This window comes from Chiloscyllium plagiosum, unplaced genomic scaffold (genome assembly GCF_037043375.1).
Source record: "Chiloscyllium plagiosum isolate Xiang-an unplaced genomic scaffold, Cpla_swu_hap1 HiC_scaffold_37, whole genome shotgun sequence".
Lineage (NCBI taxonomy): Eukaryota > Metazoa > Chordata > Chondrichthyes > Orectolobiformes > Hemiscylliidae > Chiloscyllium > Chiloscyllium plagiosum.
In genome coordinates this window covers 57,767,600-57,789,035 of record NW_028270175.1, presented here as the reverse complement: position 1 = coordinate 57,789,035, position 21,436 = coordinate 57,767,600, and the positions used below count along the sequence as shown (strand labels likewise).

General features: G+C 43.5%; 1 protein-coding gene across 1 annotated transcript in view; it reads right to left on the bottom strand.

Moving 5' to 3' along the window:
• Window positions 1-13,246, bottom strand: part of LOC148139819 (putative G protein-coupled receptor 139) — a 164,380-nt gene extending 151,134 nt beyond the window's left edge. Inside the window, exon 1 of the mRNA XM_087980678.1 lies at window positions 13,114-13,246. Within this exon, the coding sequence (XP_087836804.1) occupies window positions 13,114-13,246 (133 nt within the window). The remainder of the gene's footprint in view (window positions 1-13,113) is intronic.
• Between the last annotated feature and the right edge of the window lie 8,190 nt (window positions 13,247-21,436).

Below are 21,436 nucleotides of genomic sequence, written 5' to 3'. Positions count from 1 at the left end.
CAGACAGCAGAATTGCATTTCAGATATTGCAGCTCAAAACTGCGTCTTCATGTAGTGCTGTAGACCACAGCAGCAGGAGAAGCAGACCTGCATTCAACCACCATCTGTAACATTTTGCCCAGGGATAATCTCCTTCGTCTGCCATTACAATCAACACGATCTATGTTTCAGTAATGACTGTGGGTGAACATGTCAGGATCAGAACAATGTGAACCTAAACCTGATGCTAACCCATTAACGTTACCGAACTTCACCAACAGATCTGATCGAAGCTCCGCAGTCCTGCCACACTCAGTCATAAATGGTGATGGACGATTAAACAAATGACTGGAGGAAAGGAATCCACAAACATCCCCATCCTAAATAATCGAACAGGCCTATAAATCAGAGTAAAAGACAAGGATGTAGTATCTCTACCATTCTGAGCCAGAAGTGTTGAGTCGATGATCCACCTCACCATCGCCATGATGCCCACAGAATCTCGGATACCAGTCTTTAATCAATTCTATTCGATGCACGTGACATGAAGAAACAGCTAGACACAGTAGATACCACAATGGTAATGGGCCCTGGCTCCATTCCTGCAATAGGACTGACGACTTGTGCTGCACAAAAAGCCGTGTCCTTGAAGAAGCTGTTTCATTCCGGCTCCAACTCTTACATCTCCCTGGTAATGTGGAAAATTATTCAGCTATGTCCCGTCCCCAAAGACGGGAATAATTACAATCTGACCAATTACTCCCTCAGTACAATCAGGATAGTCAAGTTGGGGGGAGTTCGTTTTAACAGAGCAGGCAAGCAGCACAGAAATAACCTGCTCAGTATGGTTTCTGATTGGTCCCCATGTGGAGATGGTGCCGTTGTGGAAAAGTCACTGGATTACTAATCCAGACCAGACTAATGGTCTGGCAGCTGGTGGAAGTTAAAAATAATTAATAAAATATTAACAAGCAAAATCTGGTGTCCATACCTTGAAGCCAATGTCGATTGTAAACAGGAATTTGCTTCCCCAATGGACTTTCAGGAAGTGAATCTCCCGTGCTTTCCTGGTCTGTCCTAAAAGTGACTCCAGACACACACAATGTGATAAACTTTTCAATGGTCTCTGAATCGGCCAAGCAACACACTCAATTGTATCAAACTGGTCCGAGGTCTTAAAGGGTAAAACCAGACAGAACACCCAGCACCAGCCTCGGTATCAGAAAAGGGAACGGTAAACACAATCCTGCCAACCCTGCAGAGATCTCCTTCCTAACATCTGGGAGTTTGTGACAACTTTCCCACAGAAAAACTACACAGAAACACCGGTAAAGCAAGAGATCACACAACACATTGAGCCTCCCCCATTCCAATTTATGTTCAAACATCTCCTCAATGCACTTATCCCACACAATGAATATATCCGTTAATGTGAGAAACTTTGGGAAGCTATAAATAGGAAGTAAAGTACTCCCTTTGGTCCATCAAGTTTACTACCCAATTCAATATAATGATGGCTGGCCTTTTATTTCCACACCGTTCTGTTGCTCTCCCATCATCCCCTTACTGTCTCCAAATCCGTATTTATATTCAGCGTGTTGGCTTCCAGGTTCCAGCGCAATCCCCAGGTTCACCAGTCTCTGCGTACAGACATTTATTGACATCTCAATGCAGAATGGCCTGTCTGTACGTAATAATGTGGCCCCTTGTTTTAGACACCACAGCCTGGGGAATTATCATCCCTGCTTCCAATCTGTCTCACCCTGTCAGAGTTTTATATATCTCACTGAGATCTCCACTCATTTTCCTAAAGCCCATGGAATACAGGCCCAGTCGCCCCAAACTCTGCTCCCACAACAAGCCTGTCATCACAAAGTTCGGTCTGGTCAACTTTCACTGCTCTCCCTCTTTGTCAGGTTTGTCTGTTGTTAATTACAGAGACCAGAACTGCATAAAATACTGCACAATTTTCGAGATGGGCTCTCACTAAGGCCCTGTACAGCTGCAATAAGATACGCTTACTCCTGGGTTCAAATCCACCGGAAATGAAGGTCAACACAACATTTACCTTCCTAACTGCTTTCTTTCCTGCAATATTGCTTTCAGTGACTGGAGCACAGGGAGATCCAGATCCTTTTCAATGTTACAGCTCCCCACTTGATGGGTCTATATACCCTGGTCAGCGTGCCAATGCCATTCCCAGAATTGACTTCTGGGTTCAGACCTCACTGCCCTGCATGGGCCTCGGAGGGCTGCGCAGAAGGAAACAACAAAAAAGAGCATACGTCCCATTGTAGATCAACATGTTTCAAACAATCCCTTTTCAAACGATAGGCTTCCAGTCTATTGTTCCCACCAAAGGGCACACCGTAACCTCTACCCACCTTGCTCTCCGTCGGCATCGTATTTGCCCATTCACTCCACTTGAAGCTTTTTTGCAACCTCCTCACACACACGGAAACCAACATCTTTAGTTCTGTCACAGTTTGTGATATATTGTATTTGATTCCCGCAACCAAATGTTTAATGGGTATTGTGAACAACTGGGGCCTGAGCACCGATCCCTACGATACCTAAGCAACTTTCCTATGTTAACGTTTTAAAGAAAATATTTATTTCCTGAATCTGGGTGTGACTGGCTGGGCCAGCATTTATTGCCTGTCCCTGGTTGCCCTTGTGAAGGTCGTGGTGAGCTACCTTGTTGAACCGCTGCAGTCCACTGTGGATTCAGTGATGGTCGCACCGTTGAATACCAAGGGGCAGTGGTTAGATTGTATTTTAGTGGTGATGGTCAGGAATGGCATTTGAGTGGTCTGAATATGACTTGCCACTTGTCAGCCTGGATACTGTCCAGATCTTATTGCATTTGGACATGGATTGCTTCAGTATCTGAGGAGCCACAAATGTTGCTGAACAGGGTACAATCATTGGCGACTATCCCCACTTCTGACCTTAAAACAGAGGGAAGGTAATTCATGAAGCATCCCTGAAGATGTTTGGGCCTGAGGCCACTGCCCGAGGGACTTCCACAGACTTGGAACTGAGTTGACTGATCTTTATCAACCATAACCATCTTCCTCCGTGCCAGGTATGATTCTAACCAGCAGGGAGTTTGCCACTATACCCATTGATTCCAGTTTTGCTAAGGCCCCTTGATGCCACACTTGGTCGAAGGCAGCCTTGTTTTAAAGGGCTATCACTCTCACCCCACCTCTGGAATTCAGCTCTTGTGTTTATGTTTGAACCAAGATAATGAGATCAGGAACTGAGTGGCCCTGATGGAGCCCAAACTGAGCGTCATTTACCAGGTTATTGCTGAGCAGGCGCTGCTTAAAAGCACTGACACCTTCCATCACTTTACTGATGATCGAGAGTAGGCTGATGGGGTGGTAATTGGTCGGATTGGATTTGTTCTGCTTTTTATGTTTCGGAGATACTTGGGTAATTTTCCACGTAATCGGAGAAATGTCATTGTAACAATATTGGAACAGCTTAGTTAGGCAGTGACAAGTTCTACAGCACACGTTTTCAGTACTATAGCCAGAATGTTGCCAGCATGTGTACCATTTGGCATATCCAGTGTCTCCAACTGAATCTGGATATCACGTGGACTGAATCGAATTGGCTGATGACTGGTAACTGAATCGCTGAGGACCATTGGAGGAGGCCGAGATGGATCATCCACTCAGCATTTTTAACTGAAGATTGGTGCGAATGCATCAGCCTTATCTTTTACACTGACGTGCTGGGCTCTTCCATCATTAAGGATGGGGATATTTGTGGAATCTCCTCCTCCAATGACTTGTTTAATTGTCCATATCTATTCTCAACGAGAAGTGGAAGGACTGCAAAGCTTCGATCTGAACCGTTGCTTGTGGGATCACTTAGTTCTGTCTATCACTTATTGCTTATGTGTTTGGCACACAGTCCTGGTTGGTGGCTTCACCAGGCTGACACCTCATTTTCAGGCTTGCCTGATGCTGCTCCTTCCATCATGCACACTCCATTGAACCAAAGTTGATCCTCTGGCTTGATGGCAATTGTTGTGAAGGGGGTATGCCAGGCCATGAGGTTGTGTGGGAGTACAATTCTGCTGCTATTGCTGACCCACAGCACCTTATGGAAATCCAAACTTGAGCTGCTAGATCTGCTTGAAGTCTGTCCCATTTAGCACGGTGATAGTGCCATCCAACATGATGGAGGTTATTCTCAATGTGAAGGTGGGACCTTGTCTCACAATGATTATGTGTTGGTCACTCTTACCGATGGACAGATACTTCTGCAACTGGCAGATTAGTAAAGATGTGGTCAAGTATGTATTTTCCTCTTGTTGGTACTTTCACCACCTGCCGTAGACCCAGTCTAGCAGTTATATCCTTTAGGACCTGCCAGCTTGATCAGTAATCCTGCAGCTGAGCTACCGTTGGTGGTGGACATTAAAAATCCACCCGGTACATTTTGCGACCTTGCCACCCTCAGTGCTTCCTCCAAGTGTTGGTCAGCATGGAGGAGTACTGACTCATCAGTTGGGAGAGGCTGTTACATGGTAAACAACAAGAGGTTTCCTTTCCCATGTGTAAACTAACGCCATGAGACATCATGTGATATGGAGTCACTGTTGAAGATTCGCAGAGCAATTCCCTTCCAACTGTATCCCACTGTGCCACCACCTCTGCTGTGTCCATCTTGCTGGTGAGACGGGACATATCTGGGGAAGGTGATGGGGTGTCTGGGATATAGTCATACTCACAGAATCATACTTTTCAGACAATGTCAGGCTGTTGCTTGACGAGTCTGTTTATTTCTATTCACTGTTTCCTGCCAGCTGTCCCATTCTAGAAACATGTCCATACATTAGCCCCGATCCACTCAGATTTGATTTTGCAAATTGGGCTTGGAGCTTTTCCAATTTTTTTCTGAATTTACCGATGTTTTACATTCGTTGCTTCTGTTTCATTTGTCTCCCAGTCTGCTTCTCAAACATAATTCCCGTTTCATGAATACATATTAGTGTTGTCTATGACCATTACTTTCACTCCCAATAATTTCTCCAAAACCATTTACTTCCCATGTTCTATGTTCCATGTACGATATCATTTTCCACACCAGACTTCGTTTTCCTAGTATTGTTAGAAAGTTCTGTGAAGACAGAACTGAGGTTGTGGTTTCATAGTTCTGCCATTTCCCTGTTCCCCATTCTCCATTCTCTAGTTTCAGATTGTAAGGAAGCTGCAATTGTTTTCTCATACTTCTCACATTGACATAATTTAAAAAGCTATTACAGTTCACTCTTATAAACCTTGTGAATATACTCTTCAGAAACCCATCAATTCCTCACTTAGGCTGCTCAATGACTGACGTTGCACAGCCATACACTCACAGGAGTATATATGCTGTACTGTCAGAAATGCAGCACAATGTACAGTAGTCCCACTTTCCTAAACCAGGTCGATAGCCTGGAATGTTATGACACTTCCAGTTGCTCGTCCAAGCATTTTTAATGGCTGTGAGGATACCCCGTGATAACTCTCCTCTCAGGAAGTAAATTCCTGACCCCAATACCCTCTGAGTGAAAAAAAACTATCTTTTAATCCTCACTAAACCTCAAACCTTTCACTTTAAAAGTGTGTTCCCTTGTTCTTGGCCCTCTGACTAAAAGGAACAGCTGTTGTCTATCTTCCGTGTCCATGCCCCTCATCATCCTGTCCTTCTGTCTCACATCCCTCTCAGCTTCCTCTGCTCCAACCTAAACACCCCGAGCTTATCCATCCTTTCTCCATAGCTAATATGCTCCAATCCAGGGAATATCCTGATGAATCTTCTCTGCACACCCTCCAGCATCATCACGTCATTTCTGTAATGTGGTTCCCAGAATTACACACATTACTCCATCTTGGCCTCTTCAAAGACCTGTATAGCTCTTATAATCTACGCCCCGATTAATAATTGCTGCACCCAAGGACCACTTCTTAACTAACGAAATTACCCTGTCCAGTTACCTTCTTGTACCTTCTTGTCGTAATGGACCACTTTGGACCGATGGGCCTGTGTCTGCGCTATTGGGCTCTCGAACTCTAACAACCATTGCTTGTCTCCACTGAATGTTATATAGTACTTTCCCAATTCACTGGAGCGAACTTGACCCTCTAGTCTCCAGCCATCCATGATGTTTGACCATAATGTTCACACATTCTATATTGTATGCAGACACCGTTTAAAATGCAACATATTAATGTCAGTATTCCGCAAAAGCTGCTTCAGAGCAAAGTTAGTCATTAGTCCTTCTGACTGCACAACACCAAATCCTAACAAACATGGTCTCCAGTTTGGTTCACAACATACTCTTCAACCTATCTGATACGCATATGGAATTTTTGTTCACAACATTAGAAGTCACTTAGTTAACTCAGTCGAGATGTAACTTGAGACCATCCAGTATTACTGCAGCATCCACGATTGTTTGTTACCCATTCACAGAACGAGGGTGTTCCTGGATAATCAGCATTTGTTGCCCATCTCAGAGGACAGTTAAGATTCAACAACATTGCTGTGGACCTGGAGCCAGACCTGCCTGGGATAGCAGTTTCCTTCCCGAAAGGGTATTAGTAAACCAGATGAGTTTTTCCAACAATCGATAATGGATTCATGATTATCATAGACACTTGATTCCAGACACTTACTGAATTCAAATTCCACCATTTGCCATGGCAGGTTTCGAACCCAGCTCCCCAGAACATTCCCTGAGTCTCTGGTTTAAGGATCCAGCGATAACAAGACTAAGCCATTGCTTCCCCTTGCATATCTAATTACCAGAGCATATGATGCAAACTATTTGCACAACAGTTTTGGTTTAGATATATAACACACCAATGTTTGCTTCTCCTTGCTATTTGTAAAATCCACCCAAACGGACTCTGTGGAATCTGAGGGACATGGTCTGTGGCGTTATTAGTGATAGACTTGGAAAAGACGTTCAGGGAGTCTCACCTTGACGCTGAGATGATCTGAAGAAATGTCCAGTAATAAAGGACAAGCATAAATATCCTCCCCGCTCTGCCAGGATAAGAGTCACCATATTCTCTCTGCTCCCTCACACTCACTGTATATCTGTTATAGCACCTACCCTGGAACAAGGTTCTATCTCCAAATAAGGCTCAAACACTACCAGGTCAGGCAGCATCCAGGGAACAGGAGAATCGATGTTTCGGGCATAAGTCCTTCTTCAGGAAACCATAAGCCATTCCTGAAGAAGGGCTTAAGCCCGAAACGTCGATTCTCCTGTTCCCTGGATGCTGCCTGACCTGCCTGCGCTTTTCTAGCAACACATTTTCAGCTCTGATCTCCAGCATCTGCAGTCCTCACTTTCTCCTCAAGCACTACCACCCTCACTATTGAATTCAGTACCTTCGCTCCCCATATTTTCTGTCACTGACGCAATACTCCCCCTCCCCACACTAATAATGCTGCATGAATATAACACTGTGGACAGACTCCCTGAGGACACCTCACCATTTCACTCCCCCACCGACACCAGCACTAACAGCAGGGTCACCCACTCCCACCCTCACTCCCTCCCATTCTTTCCCTCCCACTCTTTCTCCTGGACTAGGATAGCTGGGAGATGGAGTGCCCGAAATTCGTTCCCTCACCCCCTCCCCCACCATGTAGAAGGATCCTGCCCAAGCCAGAGAAGACCGGAAAACTTCATGTGGAGATTCGGAGCCATCCACGTTCCACCAACCGAATAAGAAGCAATGTCCAGGGAAGGGCAATTCTCACTTTAAACTCATTGTCAGTTCCAGCGCCAGCTCTCTCACTCCCAAAAGAACACATACCTCATTTCACAGAGGTGCCTGCATAGAAATACAAATAAGTATTGGTAAACACCCCAATATACTATCACACACAATACATAAAAGCAAATAGGCATGCACATACGTAGAAGCACACAGAGGCATATACAGTCATACACAAACTCGTAAACCAAGATGGCCATTCAATATATCGTCAAATGGAAGTAGTGAGTGTGCAATGTGATATGGACAGGGATGGTAAGTGAGCAAACCTTCAGCATAACGTGAGTTGTCTATTTTGGTAGGAAGAATAAAACCGCAGGAAACAATTTAATTGAAGGGAGATTGCAGAACTCAGTGATAGAGATGGTATTTGTGTGCTTGGTACATGATTCATGTGAGGTTAGTCTGCAGATGCAGCAAGTAATTTGCAAGATAAACGGAATGATGCTGTTTCTGGCTCAGGATATCGGGTTTAATCATGAATGGCTTCTGCATTATTGCAGGGCATTCTTGAGGCCACATCTGATACACTGTGTGCAATTTTGATCCCCTAAACTAAAAAAAAAAGATACAATCCCTTTAGAAGATTTTCAAAGATGTTACCCTTTACTCATTCCTGGAATGAAGGCCTTTTGGTCTGGAGTATTATCACTCTCAACCTCAGATTAGAAATCTAATTGAACCGTACATGATTTTCAGAAGAGTTTATCAGATAGATACATGTTTTCTCCTCTTGTCAGTGAGACGAAAGCTAGAGAATAAATTTTGAGGACAAGGTGTATTGATATTAACACACTTATGAAGACATCAATAATTAAAAAAAAACACGCATTTGCATATAAACGTCACCAAATTACAAAGCGGGGTCAATTTTCTTGCTCATGAAAGACACTGTGTACAACAACAGCAATGATGCACCTGCGTTATCCGACATTCCAGAGAATATCCAAAGAGATTGCACATGGTCCATTTTGATGTTCAGTTGACATTATTGGATGGTTCAAAATAGCGAGGGTGAAAAATATTCCCTGCCTGAACAAACAGCAGACGCTTAATCCCTTTCTCTTACTTTGCTTCTCCTGACGACAAAATGTGAGACCATAAAATTTCTGAGTCATCTTTACCACTTGAGAAAGATTCCCGATGAGATTTTATTGGAATCTCTCCACTGCCTGAAGCAAAGATAATTCAACTGTTCCAGGAAGAAATTCCTATTAAAAGCAGCTTGTGTAAGTAGAATAATTTCAAAGGCAGAAAAACAAAGTTTGTGACGCTCTATTATTTTACCATCTATTATGAGTTCAGCATTCCGTGTCTCACATTTTTCTGGAAAATGACTCAGTCTGTTTGCATTTATATAAAATTGTGTTTGTTCAACATTTGATAGTGAATTGAATGTGGGAAAATGGTATACAGATAGAAAAATGGTACTAAGTCCACAATCAGACCAGCTAAGATCTTAGTGCCCGGTGGAGCAGTAACAAAGTATCTAATGACCACCTCCTGCTCCTCTGTCGTATGTTCCTATGTTAAATTCAGCTTCTCAAACCTACTGCAAGGAGCAGATGGAGGCCGCTTGCTCCAAATTATTGGTCCACAGTAACACAGGATATCATTCAATCCCTCAAAATTGTCACACATGGTTTGGTGTGGGTAGGAAAATATTATTTGTAAATCCAGGCTGAGTTTGAAATACGCCCCCAGACCTTTACAGAGTGTTTCATTTGTTGGTCATGGTCTAGACCCAGATTCATTGTGAATACAGTCCCCATACCTCATCCAGAGATGACGCAAGAAATATATGTCTCTCTCTGACTGCAACATGCAATAATAGAATGAATGTCCAGGAAAATACAACCACTGACTTTCCAATTACAGAATAATAGAACATAAAAAATAGGAGTAGGTAATTCGGACAATCCAGCTATTATATGTGATCATGGTTGAACGATTGTTGTCTTTAACATCTCTTTAATGCCCTATTAATGACATCCCTTAGCTCTCTGACAGGTCAAATATACATCGACCTCCTCTTTAAGTACTCTCAGTGATCCATCTGCCAAAGCTCTCTACCCCAGATAAATGCTGTTGCACATTACCCTCTATGAGTGGAAATCCCTTCCTAAACAAGCACTGGTACCTATTGATATGAACAAGTGCTCAACACAGGGGCTCAGGAAAGAGTGAATGGCCCTAATATCAAGGTAATATTTGACTGAGGATCTTCTCGGGACCAGCTACGTATTTGAATTTAATGGGAATCAGGTGAACCCTCCCCACTGGTCGAGGTCTTTCAGAGCACAAAGAAAGATGTTTGTGGTCGGTGGTCGGTGGCCGACAGTTCTCTCCGTCCTGAGACATCTCTGCAGGAGATCCTCAGAGCAGCTACATCGGCACAAATACGTTCAGCTGCTTCATCAATGTCTACGCTTCCCCCCACCCACCGCCGGCCCCACCCACCATAAGATCAGAAGTGGGGCTGGTCACTGAGGATCACACAATGATCAGAACATTTTGTCCCCCCTCAGCTCCTGAACCAGTCTTTGTGTCCATGTGCAGCAACACCTGGACAGCTGTGAGGTTTGTGCTGTTAAAGTGCCGGTAACATTCATGTAACAGCACAGCCAGACACTGCACATTTCCACAGCTAAAAGTGGAGCTAACTCAGCATCTCCAGCAGTTTACACACGGATATGTAAAAGCCATTCATCCCATTGAAACAACTGAGCAAGAAGAGGGACAGCCCATTCAATCCTCCTGCCTGTCAGACAGGAAGCAAAGGAGTCTGGCCAACACATCGAGCTGTTAAACAGGAATAGGTTGTGCCAAATTAGCCCCTTAAACTTATTCCATGGGACCAAGAGAAGGCCATTCAGCTCCTCGAGACACTTATACAGGAACAGGAGAGTGTCCTTGATGCTTCAACATGACAAACCAGTGAAACAGAGACTGCACTGATAGAGGGCTCCATGATGTTATTCATGGCTCCATTCTTTGTGTGCTATCTGACGTGGTGTTCTGACAGTGAGGATGGAAGCCTGATGTTTTGTGTCAAGTCGGAAGGAGTCATCTTCCTTCTCCGAGAAGACAGACCCATGTTCACTGAGGATGTCAGAAGCTGGTGGCAATAGTTAACTATTTTATAATGAAGGTATTATGGCTGCTGTCGGGATTGTGGATAACAAGACGTTCAGTGCAGTATCACACACCAAACGAACTGTATTAATGTGGGGAGAGTTTATTCAAAAGCCTGGACCTCTCTCTCTCAATCGAAGTTGGGAGTGAAGGTGGGTGAATAAACGTTCTCAGAGGCACTTCAACTATCCAGAATCATGAAGTCCAAGTCAAAAAAAAAACAAGCCGGTGAATTTATCACCGTATCAGTGTCTGTTTAGAACATAATGGTGAATTGTGCATCCCACTCAAGGTGCAATACAATCACCTCTAATTCTCTCACAGCGCAATAGATTAATCTTCACTCACTCATCATTGTGCCTTATCCCAGGGTTGAGTCCGGTGAAACCCCATTGCACTCTTTCTGTGGCAAGGAGATTACTCCTTATAAAGGTGAGAAAGCCTGTCCTCAATACCTCAAATAATACCTCAATAACACTCTCAGGGTTGATCATAATAATTATTTTCCCTCATTTATCTGTCTTTGTTTCTTTCTTGTGCCGGAAAAAGCCATTCCTTCTCTCTGCATTACGACTGACGTGGAATTTAGATGTTCCTTATATCTGTATGTCAGCATCAATAAAGCCAGCACCAGAGATACTGATGGAGATGAGCATCACGCTCAGGGAGAATTTCAATGAGATTGAATGCACCTAAAATAGGGGATGATCACCTACCTGAATGGAAATGAGCTGTAGGAATACGGGAAACGGGCAGTGGAAGAGAGCTACCTTTCCTTTGATTTTTTTCTAACTGGATGTGTGCAGCCCTGGTCAGGGCAGCATGTTATACGGATCTTGAACTGAGTGGCTGGTTCAGCTGTTCCACAGGACAGTCAAGATTAAAACACATTGCTGTGGGTTTGCAGTGTTACGACATGGGATAAATTCTCCAACTTGATTAAAAACCAACAACAGAGAAAAGATTTACCCCGTGCAGTAATCCCTGAAAATTCTAGAGTCCAAGAACTATTTAAAGTAAAAATGAGTAACTTTACTTCATAAAGTATAAAAAACTTTCAACGAACAATTATTTACATCTTCTTACTCTAACCTATCTTTGACCTCCCCCCTCCACAATACTAGTCCGAAAAGTCTCTTAATTGAGATTTGAAAATCAAAACTTCTTATCTAAAAACAGGAAGCTTTCAGTTCTTCTCCATATTCCTGCCTTCTTTTCTTCTTGGGGATTCTGCTTCACCAGTTACTGATCAATAAAGGTACCATTAAGAGAGCTATTTTCACGTAACCGTTACATGCTGGTAACTTGACAGTTCTCTTAACTGTTCAATTTTCCACGGTCTTTTATCCCTAAAGCATTGGACTGTGTCATTGGCTTTTAAGATTGTCAGTATACTATATTTAAACTTGATTAGAGGTGGGGTATAGATTAAACTGTTTGGCTGAATTTGTTTTTTGTCTCCAGACATCAGCTAATTAATTTGTTTGACCAAATGTTACATTTTATTTTATTTTTTCAGAACACTTGGTGCGGTCAGGTAGTTATTGCTGTCTTTTAATTCTCTTAAAGTTACAGTACAACCACATGTTCATCACAGAAGTCACACAGAAACCTGACTATGGAAGGATGTCACATTGACTTCCCTAAAGGACTTGTAGCAAGCTGACGGGCTCTTTATAATAAATCATAATGGCTGCTTTTAAATTCCACCAATTTACTTCATGTGATATCAACAGAGTAATAATCAGCCCTCTAGATTATGATTCATTGACTTGGCCACCATAAAGTGTCTTCCCGTATTTGCAGAGAAGAAGCAAAACATTCTCAAAAACAATTACTTTGTAATGGGCATATGGTTAGAAGGGACTTGAAATTGTTTGAACAAAAGCACAAATCATGGTTATTCAGAAGTTACACTGAGACCGAGGACGAGACTGGGATATCATGGTGGTGTGTTGGACAGGATTGGTGAGTGGAGATGTAAATCTGTGAAGGACAGAAAGGATTATGGAGTTTGAGATCAGTCTGGTTCCTTCTCACATATTAGTGAGCAATTTTTAAATGGTATTTTGATAGTTATAATTAATGAGGAAAGAAATTTTTGTTTGGGACTGATAACAATGACTTGCACTTTTCCAAACTTTACATAGCATAAGCAGGAATTCAGTTCAAACCGGTTTAGTAGACACATAGAATGACTTACTTGGAACACCAACTATAGCGAGGATGGGATAGTAACCACCTTGAATAATCCAAAGGATATACCTGATCCGCGATGTTAATGATATCCCAGGCCGAGAAAGCAAGTAAAGACACAAAGATAAACTCCTGTCCATTGTTGGAACATACCAGTCGAATGTTCTCAAGATTTGATTCTTTATTGGAACATTCCAGTCTGTTGTTCTCAGATTCTGATCCACCGTTTGAACATTCCAATCCATGTTCCTCATATTCTGAACCATTATTGTAGCGTTCCAGTCTAATGTTGTCAGATTCTGATTTTTGCTCCTTCTCTCTCTGCAGCTGCTGATCCCTGTTTGTGCTGTCGGTGATGCTCCCACTCATACTATGGCATGACACATTGAACAGAGCCCATTTAACAATGAACAATGGAAACTCTCCATTGGCTTATTTAGAATCCACGGAGATTGACATTAACCACAGTCACTGAACAAACAGCACCAGTTAATCCCTTTCAATTCAATACTGACTTTATTAAAATTCAAAAGACCGTTTAAAACTTATTCATTTTTGCATGGGGTATGTGGGGGTCACTGAGGGAAAGAATATTGGAGATGGTAGATTGATATTGTGTTCTGCCTTGGATATGGGAGTAACGTTATAGGATTATCAAAATATAAACAATTTTTTCCAAATATAAATGGAAACATAATGTCTGTACCTACTGATCAGTGATTTTCATGTCACTAAAATACGGAGAGAACTTTTCTAGTCTCTAATCTGACAGAAAAATGTGTCTAAGACGACATGAGGTATAACAGACAAATGGCATGGATATGTTAACAGAGAATATGATGTGACACACAATTCAGATGGTTATTCGAGGATCAGAGTGGGCAGGTGTGGATCATGCTGTTAATGCTATCGATGTCAATCAACTGTCATTAAGTACCATTCACTGGACTTCAGTTGCAGACTTATTATGATGTTGGGGATGAGATAGAAAACACAACGAATTGGGGACATGGCTGCTAAGACTGGAGGGAGGGAGCATGATATTTCCCAGTCATCAGTATTGGAATGTTACTCTTTATAAATCATATGAAGATCAAATTCCAGGACACATCTCCAATGAAGAATGAGGAGAGCCAATATTAACCAAGCGACCAGAAGACATTGGAGCAGAAATTTAGCCGTTCAGCCCATTCAGCAGGCTCCGCCATTCAATGATGGCTGTTAAGCTTCTCAACCCCATTCTTCTGCTTTCTACCTGTAACCGTTGATCCCCTTTACAATCTGTCTCACTCTTAAATATACTCAATGACCTGGCTTCGACAGCCTTCTGTGGCAGTGAATTCCATAGATTCACAACTCTCTGGCTGAAGAGCATTTTCCTTATTTCTGTTCTAAAGGTCTCCTCTTTATTCTGCCTCCTCGAGTCTTAGTCCCTCCTACCATTGGAAATATCTTCCCAATATCCACTCTGTCAAGGTCATTCAGTATTCTGTAAGTTTCAATTAGATCTCATAACATTCTTCTGATCTCTATCAAATATAGACCCAGAGCCCTCAAATATTCTTCATATGTTACGCTTCTCATTCCTGGGAACATTCTCGTGAATCTCCTCTGAAAACGCTCCAGGACCAGTAAGTCCTTCCTGAGATATGTGATCCAAAACTGAGCACAATAATCCAAATGTGGCCTGACCAAAGTTTATAGAGCCTCAGAAGTACATCCCTGCCTTCATATTCAAGCCCTCTTGAAATAAATGTCATAATTGTATTTGGCTTCCCATCTACTGACAAGCTGCAAGTTTACCTTTCGAGACTCCTGGACTAGAACTCCCTAGTCGTTTTGCACTTCAGACTTCTGAATTTGCTCGCTATTTAGAAAATAGTCCATGCCTAAAATCTTCCAGGCAAAGTGCATGACCTCACACTTTCCCACGTGTTACTCCATCTGCCACATCTTTGTTCAATCCCCTAAACTGTGCAAATCGTTCAGCAGGAGAAAGTGAGGATCGCAGATACAGGCGATCAGAGTCAAGAAGTGTGGTGCTAGAACAGCGCAGCCAGTCAGGCGGCATCCGAGAAGCAGGAGAGTCGACGTATCAGTCATAAAGCCTTCTTCAGGAATGAGGGGTGGAGGTGGAAGGGAGCTGAGAGATAAATGGGAGGGGCTGGGCTGGGAGGAAGGGAGCTTGGAAGGCGATAGCTAGATGGAGATGGGTGGTGATAGTGATGGGTCAGAGTGGAAGGTGGAGTGGGTAGATGGGAAGGAAGATGGACAGGTCGGACAGTGATGCTGAGTTGGAGGGTTAGATCTGGGATAAGGTGGAGGAAGGGGAGATGAGGAATCTGGTGAAATTGCCCTTGATACAGTGTGGTTGGAGGGTCCCAAGGAGGAAGATGATGCGTTCTTCTCCAGACGTCTGGTGACTAGAGTTTTGGCAGTGGAGGAGGCCAAAAACCTACATGTCCTTGGTGGAGTCGGGGTTGCGGCGGGAGTTGAAATATTCAGCCACAGGGCAGTGGGGTTGTTGGATGGGTTTGTCCGAGAGCGTTCCCTGAACCGTTCTGCAGAGTTGAGGAGAGCAGGAACAGTGGACAAAGTTGATGAGTTATTTGAATGCACAGGATGTTCTCTTCCGGATGTGGAAGGATCCTTTGGGGCCTTGGATGGATGTGGGAGGGAGGTGTTCGCATAGATTTCATACCTCTTGCAGTGGCAGGCGATGGTGCCAGAGTGGAAAGTAGCTTGGTGGGGGAGGTGGGCGTGGACCTAATGCGGGTGTTGTGAAGGGAATGGTCTCTGCAGAATGCTGATAGGGGTGGGGAGAGAAGTATATCTATGGCAGCTGGGTCTGACTGTTAGTGGCGGAAATGGCAGAGGATGATGCATCGTATCCTGAGGTTGGTGGGATGGGAGGCAAGGACAGAGGGGTTCTATCCTGTTTGTAGTTGAAATGGTGCGGTTCAAGGGCGGAGTTGTGGGAAATTGATGAGTTGCGCTAGAGCACACTCCTGCAGATGAACCACCTCTTCAATGCTACCTATCCCTCTATCTGTCTTTGCACTGTTTGAAAACTTAGCCAGAATGCCTTCAGTTCCTTCATGTAGATCACAAAGTGAAAAGATGTGGTCCTAACACTGAGTCTTGAAGAACACAACTTGTCCCTGGCTGCCCTCTTCGAAAGACCCTTTTATCCCCACTCTCTGCTTTCTGTCAGACAGCTCAGCTTCTCTCCATGCTAGCACCTTGACTCATTTTCAATAGCGTCCTGCGTGGTTCCTTCTGAAAGGATTGTTGAGGTGCTGGTGGATAACATCCATTGGTTCTCTATCTGCTTGTTACTCACTCAAAGTGTGCTAGTAGGTTGGTCAGGCCTGAACTCCCCTTGATGAGACCATGCTGATTCTGTCCTATTTTACCAACGACCTCCAAGTATTCAGAAATCCCATCATTCACGATGGATTGCATGTTGTTACGTACAAAAATATTAGGTTAATCAGTCTGTAATTTTACATCTTCTGCCCAAATCCGTTATTAAACGGGGTGTCACGTTAGCAATTTTCCAGCCATTTGGCCCTTTCCTGATTTTAGTCATTTCTGAAATATTACCAGTTACGCTTGCACTACCTCTTTCGCTATCTCAGTTACAAGGCTGGGTTGTAGTCTACCTGGTCCAGGTAATTTACCCACATTCAGGCCATTCAGGTTTCTAACATGTTCTTCTGGATGATGGCCACCATGCTCAGCTCTGCTCTCTCACTCTCTTCATTTTTGGGGAAATTACTCGTGTCTTCCACTGTGAAGACTGATACAAAGTTCCTCAGCCATTCCTTTGTTTCCCACTACTGTCTCCCAGCATCATTTTCCAGTTGTCCATATTCACTTTTGCCTCTCTTTTGCACTTTATATATCTAAAGAATCTCTTGCAGTTTCCTCTTTATTATTGGTTAGCTTACACCTATATTTAATCTTCTCCCTCCTCATTTATTTGTTCTTGCCCTCTGTTGGTCTCAATTTCGCAATTCTCTAGTTTCCCACTGCACTTCACCTCATTATATGCTTGCTCATTTGCTTGTATGCAATCCCTGACTTCCCTCGTCAACCCTAGTTGCTTCATCCTCCCTGTACCAATCCTCTATTCCTCAGCATGAAACTCTGCAGTGTTTCCTGATTTAATCTTGGTATCTCCTGCCATTGCTGTTCCCCTGACCTTCCTGCTCGACCCCTCTCCCGGCCAATCCTACCCAGCTTCTACCTTATGCCTGTGTAGTTGCCTTTATTCAGCTGAAATACTGTTACCTCTGATTCTGCCTTCTCTCCCTCGAATTGCAGAATAAATTCAAACATGTTCTGATCACTGCCTCCGAAGTTTTCCTTCGCCTTATGCTCGTTTATCTAGCCTGCCTCATTAAATTCAGTATCATCTGTTCCCGAGTGGGCTCCATCACAAGCTGCTCCAAAAAGCCATCTCGGAGACATTCCTGAAATTCCTTTACATGTGATTTTCCCAGTCCCCCTGCATATTGAAATCTCCCATGATCACTGTACGTTGTCTTTCCTACACATCTTTTCTATCTCCTGGTGTATCTTGTGCCCCAGTTTCTGACTACTCTTTGATGGATTGTACAGAACTCCAACTGTGGTTGCCTTCCATTTGTGGTGCCTCAATTCTTCCCACGCAGATTCTATACCATCTGGCCCTACTTCCTTTCTTATTATTGATTTAGTTTCATTTCTTACTAATGATACAAATCCACTCCCTCTGCCCACCTGCCTATGTTTTCGATAAGATATGTGTCCTTGAATATCCTGATCCCTTTGCAACCACATCTCCGTGATGCACATCATCACTGCCAATTTAAATCAGCGCCGCAAACTCATTTACCTTATTCCTTATACAGCATGCATTCAGATATAACACCTTTAGTCCTGCATTAACCGCCCCTCCTCTCAGTGCCATTCATTTGTCCAGTGTGCTTGAATTTTGATATGTTAAACATTTCCAGATGCTCTATCCTATTTGTGTCCGTGTTCCACATTTTAATAACCTCTCCTGAGTTCTGTACTTTAACCTACTCTTTGAATTCTGCTGTTCTAATTAAACCCTATAACCGAACACACACACACACACACACACACACACACACACACACACACACACACACACACACACACACACACACACACACACACACACACACACACACACACACACACACACACACACACACACACACACACACACACACACACACACACACACACACACACACACACACACACACACACCTAATCAATCTAAAGCTCTGTCTCGAGCCCTGGTTAGGATTCACTCGGGCTCTGGTCCCAGCACGGTTCAGATGAAGACTGTCCCATCGGAGCAGGTCATTTCTTCCTCAGTAATAAAATGTGTTTATTCAACACAAAATAGAGGGACAAAAAAAGCATTTCAGTACATACTAAATTATGAAAACGACAAAGACACAAGGTTGTTAAAATACACTCACGATATTGAGCTATATGAATTGAAACGTGAATTACAAAACCATGGAAGTGTTGTTCAAATTTTATCAATCATTATTTGACCCACAGCTGAGACCCTGATTTCCCCTCTTTCAGTATTCCCCCTCACTGAGAGTCTCTAGCCCTGTCTCTCACACAATGTCTAGAGGGGCTACAAGTTTATGTTGGCCCAGAATATTTAAATTAATCCACATACTCCCTGGAGCGAATCTATACTTCTTTTGGATTGTTTTTAACTGTCAGCAACCCAGCTCTGTGATGTCATTGGCGATAAATGATCTGGGATGACAACCAGTATCAGCGCAGTGCTCACAGGGTATGGCACCAGACAAAGGGCTTACAGTCTTTGGGATTTTCTAAATAAAGTTTATGTGTATTTCTCCTCATGCTGTCTCCTGATAACTTCACATTCGTCTGCCACCCCTTGCTCTCACTCATTCTGTCGCGCCGTTTTCTCTTCATTCTGTTCACTTTCTTTTTCTCTGTTTATTTCTCAATCTCCCTCTCAGTCTATCTCCGATCATTCTATCTATTTTCAAGTTGTGAAGATGGAGAGCTAGTCGACGCATGTGGGCTGAATAGCCTCCTTCTGTGCTGTATTAATTCTGAAGTTCTCTGACCCACAGTAAAACCTTTAGGTGCCTGAAGAGACAAGCTGGTCCAGTGAAGGACACAGAGCACAATCATCGGCCTAGAAGTATCTGTTCAAACAAACAGACTCCTCACATTAAAATCAGCGCACTTCAGTCTGCCAGGTCCATTGTGTTCAGTCCCCTCTGCCTGTTCGTTGTTGGTCTTAACTGTACTGGTATTAGTCTCCAACTCCTCCTCAGTCACTGCACCTGTGGACCTACTGCTGTGGTTTTCCACACTCCTTCCCCCCGCCCCCTCTCCGCCACCGACGATACACACGAGATGAAACCCCACTGAGGGATAATAGCAAATCTGCCTGCCAGGAGATTGTTGCCAGTTCAGGTCTGTCCCGTCCTTCTTGTGTATATTCTACTGAGCTGGAAATCCCAATGATCCACAAATCGGAGATTCCTGTCATTTCAGGTTCACCCCGTCCTTCTTGTATATATCCTACCGACCTGGGAATCCCAATGCTCCACATAACAGGGATTGCTGCCAGATCAGGTCCATCCCGTCCTTCTTGTGCATATCCTACCGAGTCGGGAATTTCAATGATCCACTTATCAGAAGTACTGCCACTCTCCCAGCGTTTTGATCCTGTATGAAACTGTGCCACGTTCCTATTCTTAACCTCACTCGCACGTGGCATATTCTAGTGTCTCCAAACTTCAAATATCCTTTCAGCACAACTCTAGCAAAGCCTTTCCTCTAAAGTGGATAGGCTTGATAATAAAAACTTCAGTGACCTCATTAACCAGGAAAGTGGTGTCCACTGACTCAGTCCAATGACCAGAGGATCTCATATCTATTACCTCCACCAAACCTGGTTGACAAGTTATACATATGGACCATCTATTTGCAGATGGAAGTGGATAAGTAGAATACTAGAAAGTGTCAGAGCAGATGGATGTCATTCAGCCTGTTTACTCTGCTTTGCTATTCAATTGGATTTTAGTTATTCTGATCCTTGCAATGACTGGGTCTTTACCCAGCATCCCCAGCGGGTGAGAAAGTGCCCAGTGTCGTTGTGTGCACAGTCCTGCGAAGGGAGTATCCAGTGACAGGCAATGGGGTGTGGGGAGTCCCAGAGGTGGCACAAGGAAAGGCTGCATATACTGACGATGGAAAGAGGGACTGGAAGAGATGGAATGGGTATAAAGGGACACTGCACTCAGACAAGTGGTCGGGCAAGATTCCTAAACACCCAGGGAACCCGAGAACCACGGCTGCTTTTACAAAAAAACTATCACATTTGCTGCATGTCTCCATCAAACAAAAACAAAAATACTGTAGATGGTAGAAATCCGAAGCAAATACAGAGACGTACTGTGGAGAGAGAAAGGGGTTAATGCTCCCAATGCAGACATGGGAGGAATATACAAACTCCACACAGACAGGGTCCAGAGATAGGAATTGAACCCGAGTCGCAAGCATTGTGAGGCAGCATTGCAGTTTCACCGTGCTGCCTAATGATGGATAATTGGGGATAGTATAGTTAGAGGCATAGATACTGTTCTCTGTGACCAGGATTACGAGTTCTGAAGGTTGTGTTGCCTACATGGTGTTTCGGTTTGGGATATGTCATCTGGGCTGCTGGAGAACTTGGGTCTGTGTAGGTACCAACGGCTGGACAAACAAATGACAATGAGAAGAGGGCCAGTTAAACAGGACTGAACTGTTCTATTGGAATGCATGCATTATAAGGAATAAGGTAAATAAGCTTGTGACTCATACACAAATTGGCAGGTACGACATGATGGACATCACAGTGACGTCGCTGCAAGAGGATCAGGATTGAGAGCTGAATATTTAAGGATATTCATCCTGTCGAAAAGATAGGCAGGTGGGCAGAGAGCTAGATTAGTCTCATTAGTAAGAAATGAAGTTGTATCATTAAGAGGAAATGAAGTAAGGTCAGATGGTGTACAATCTGTGTCGGTCGAATTGAGGAATCAAAAAGGTGAAAAAAATGCAGTTGAAGTCATGCACATGCCGCCCAACAGCAGTCAGGAGATGGGGTGCAAGATATACCAGCAACTAGAAATATCTGTAGGGAAGGCAATGTTACAGTGATCATATGGGATTTCATTATGCAGGTGGACTGAGAATTCTGGTTTTCAGTGATTTGCAGGAAAGGAATTTGTGGAATGACTATGAGATGGCATTTCGGAGCAGCT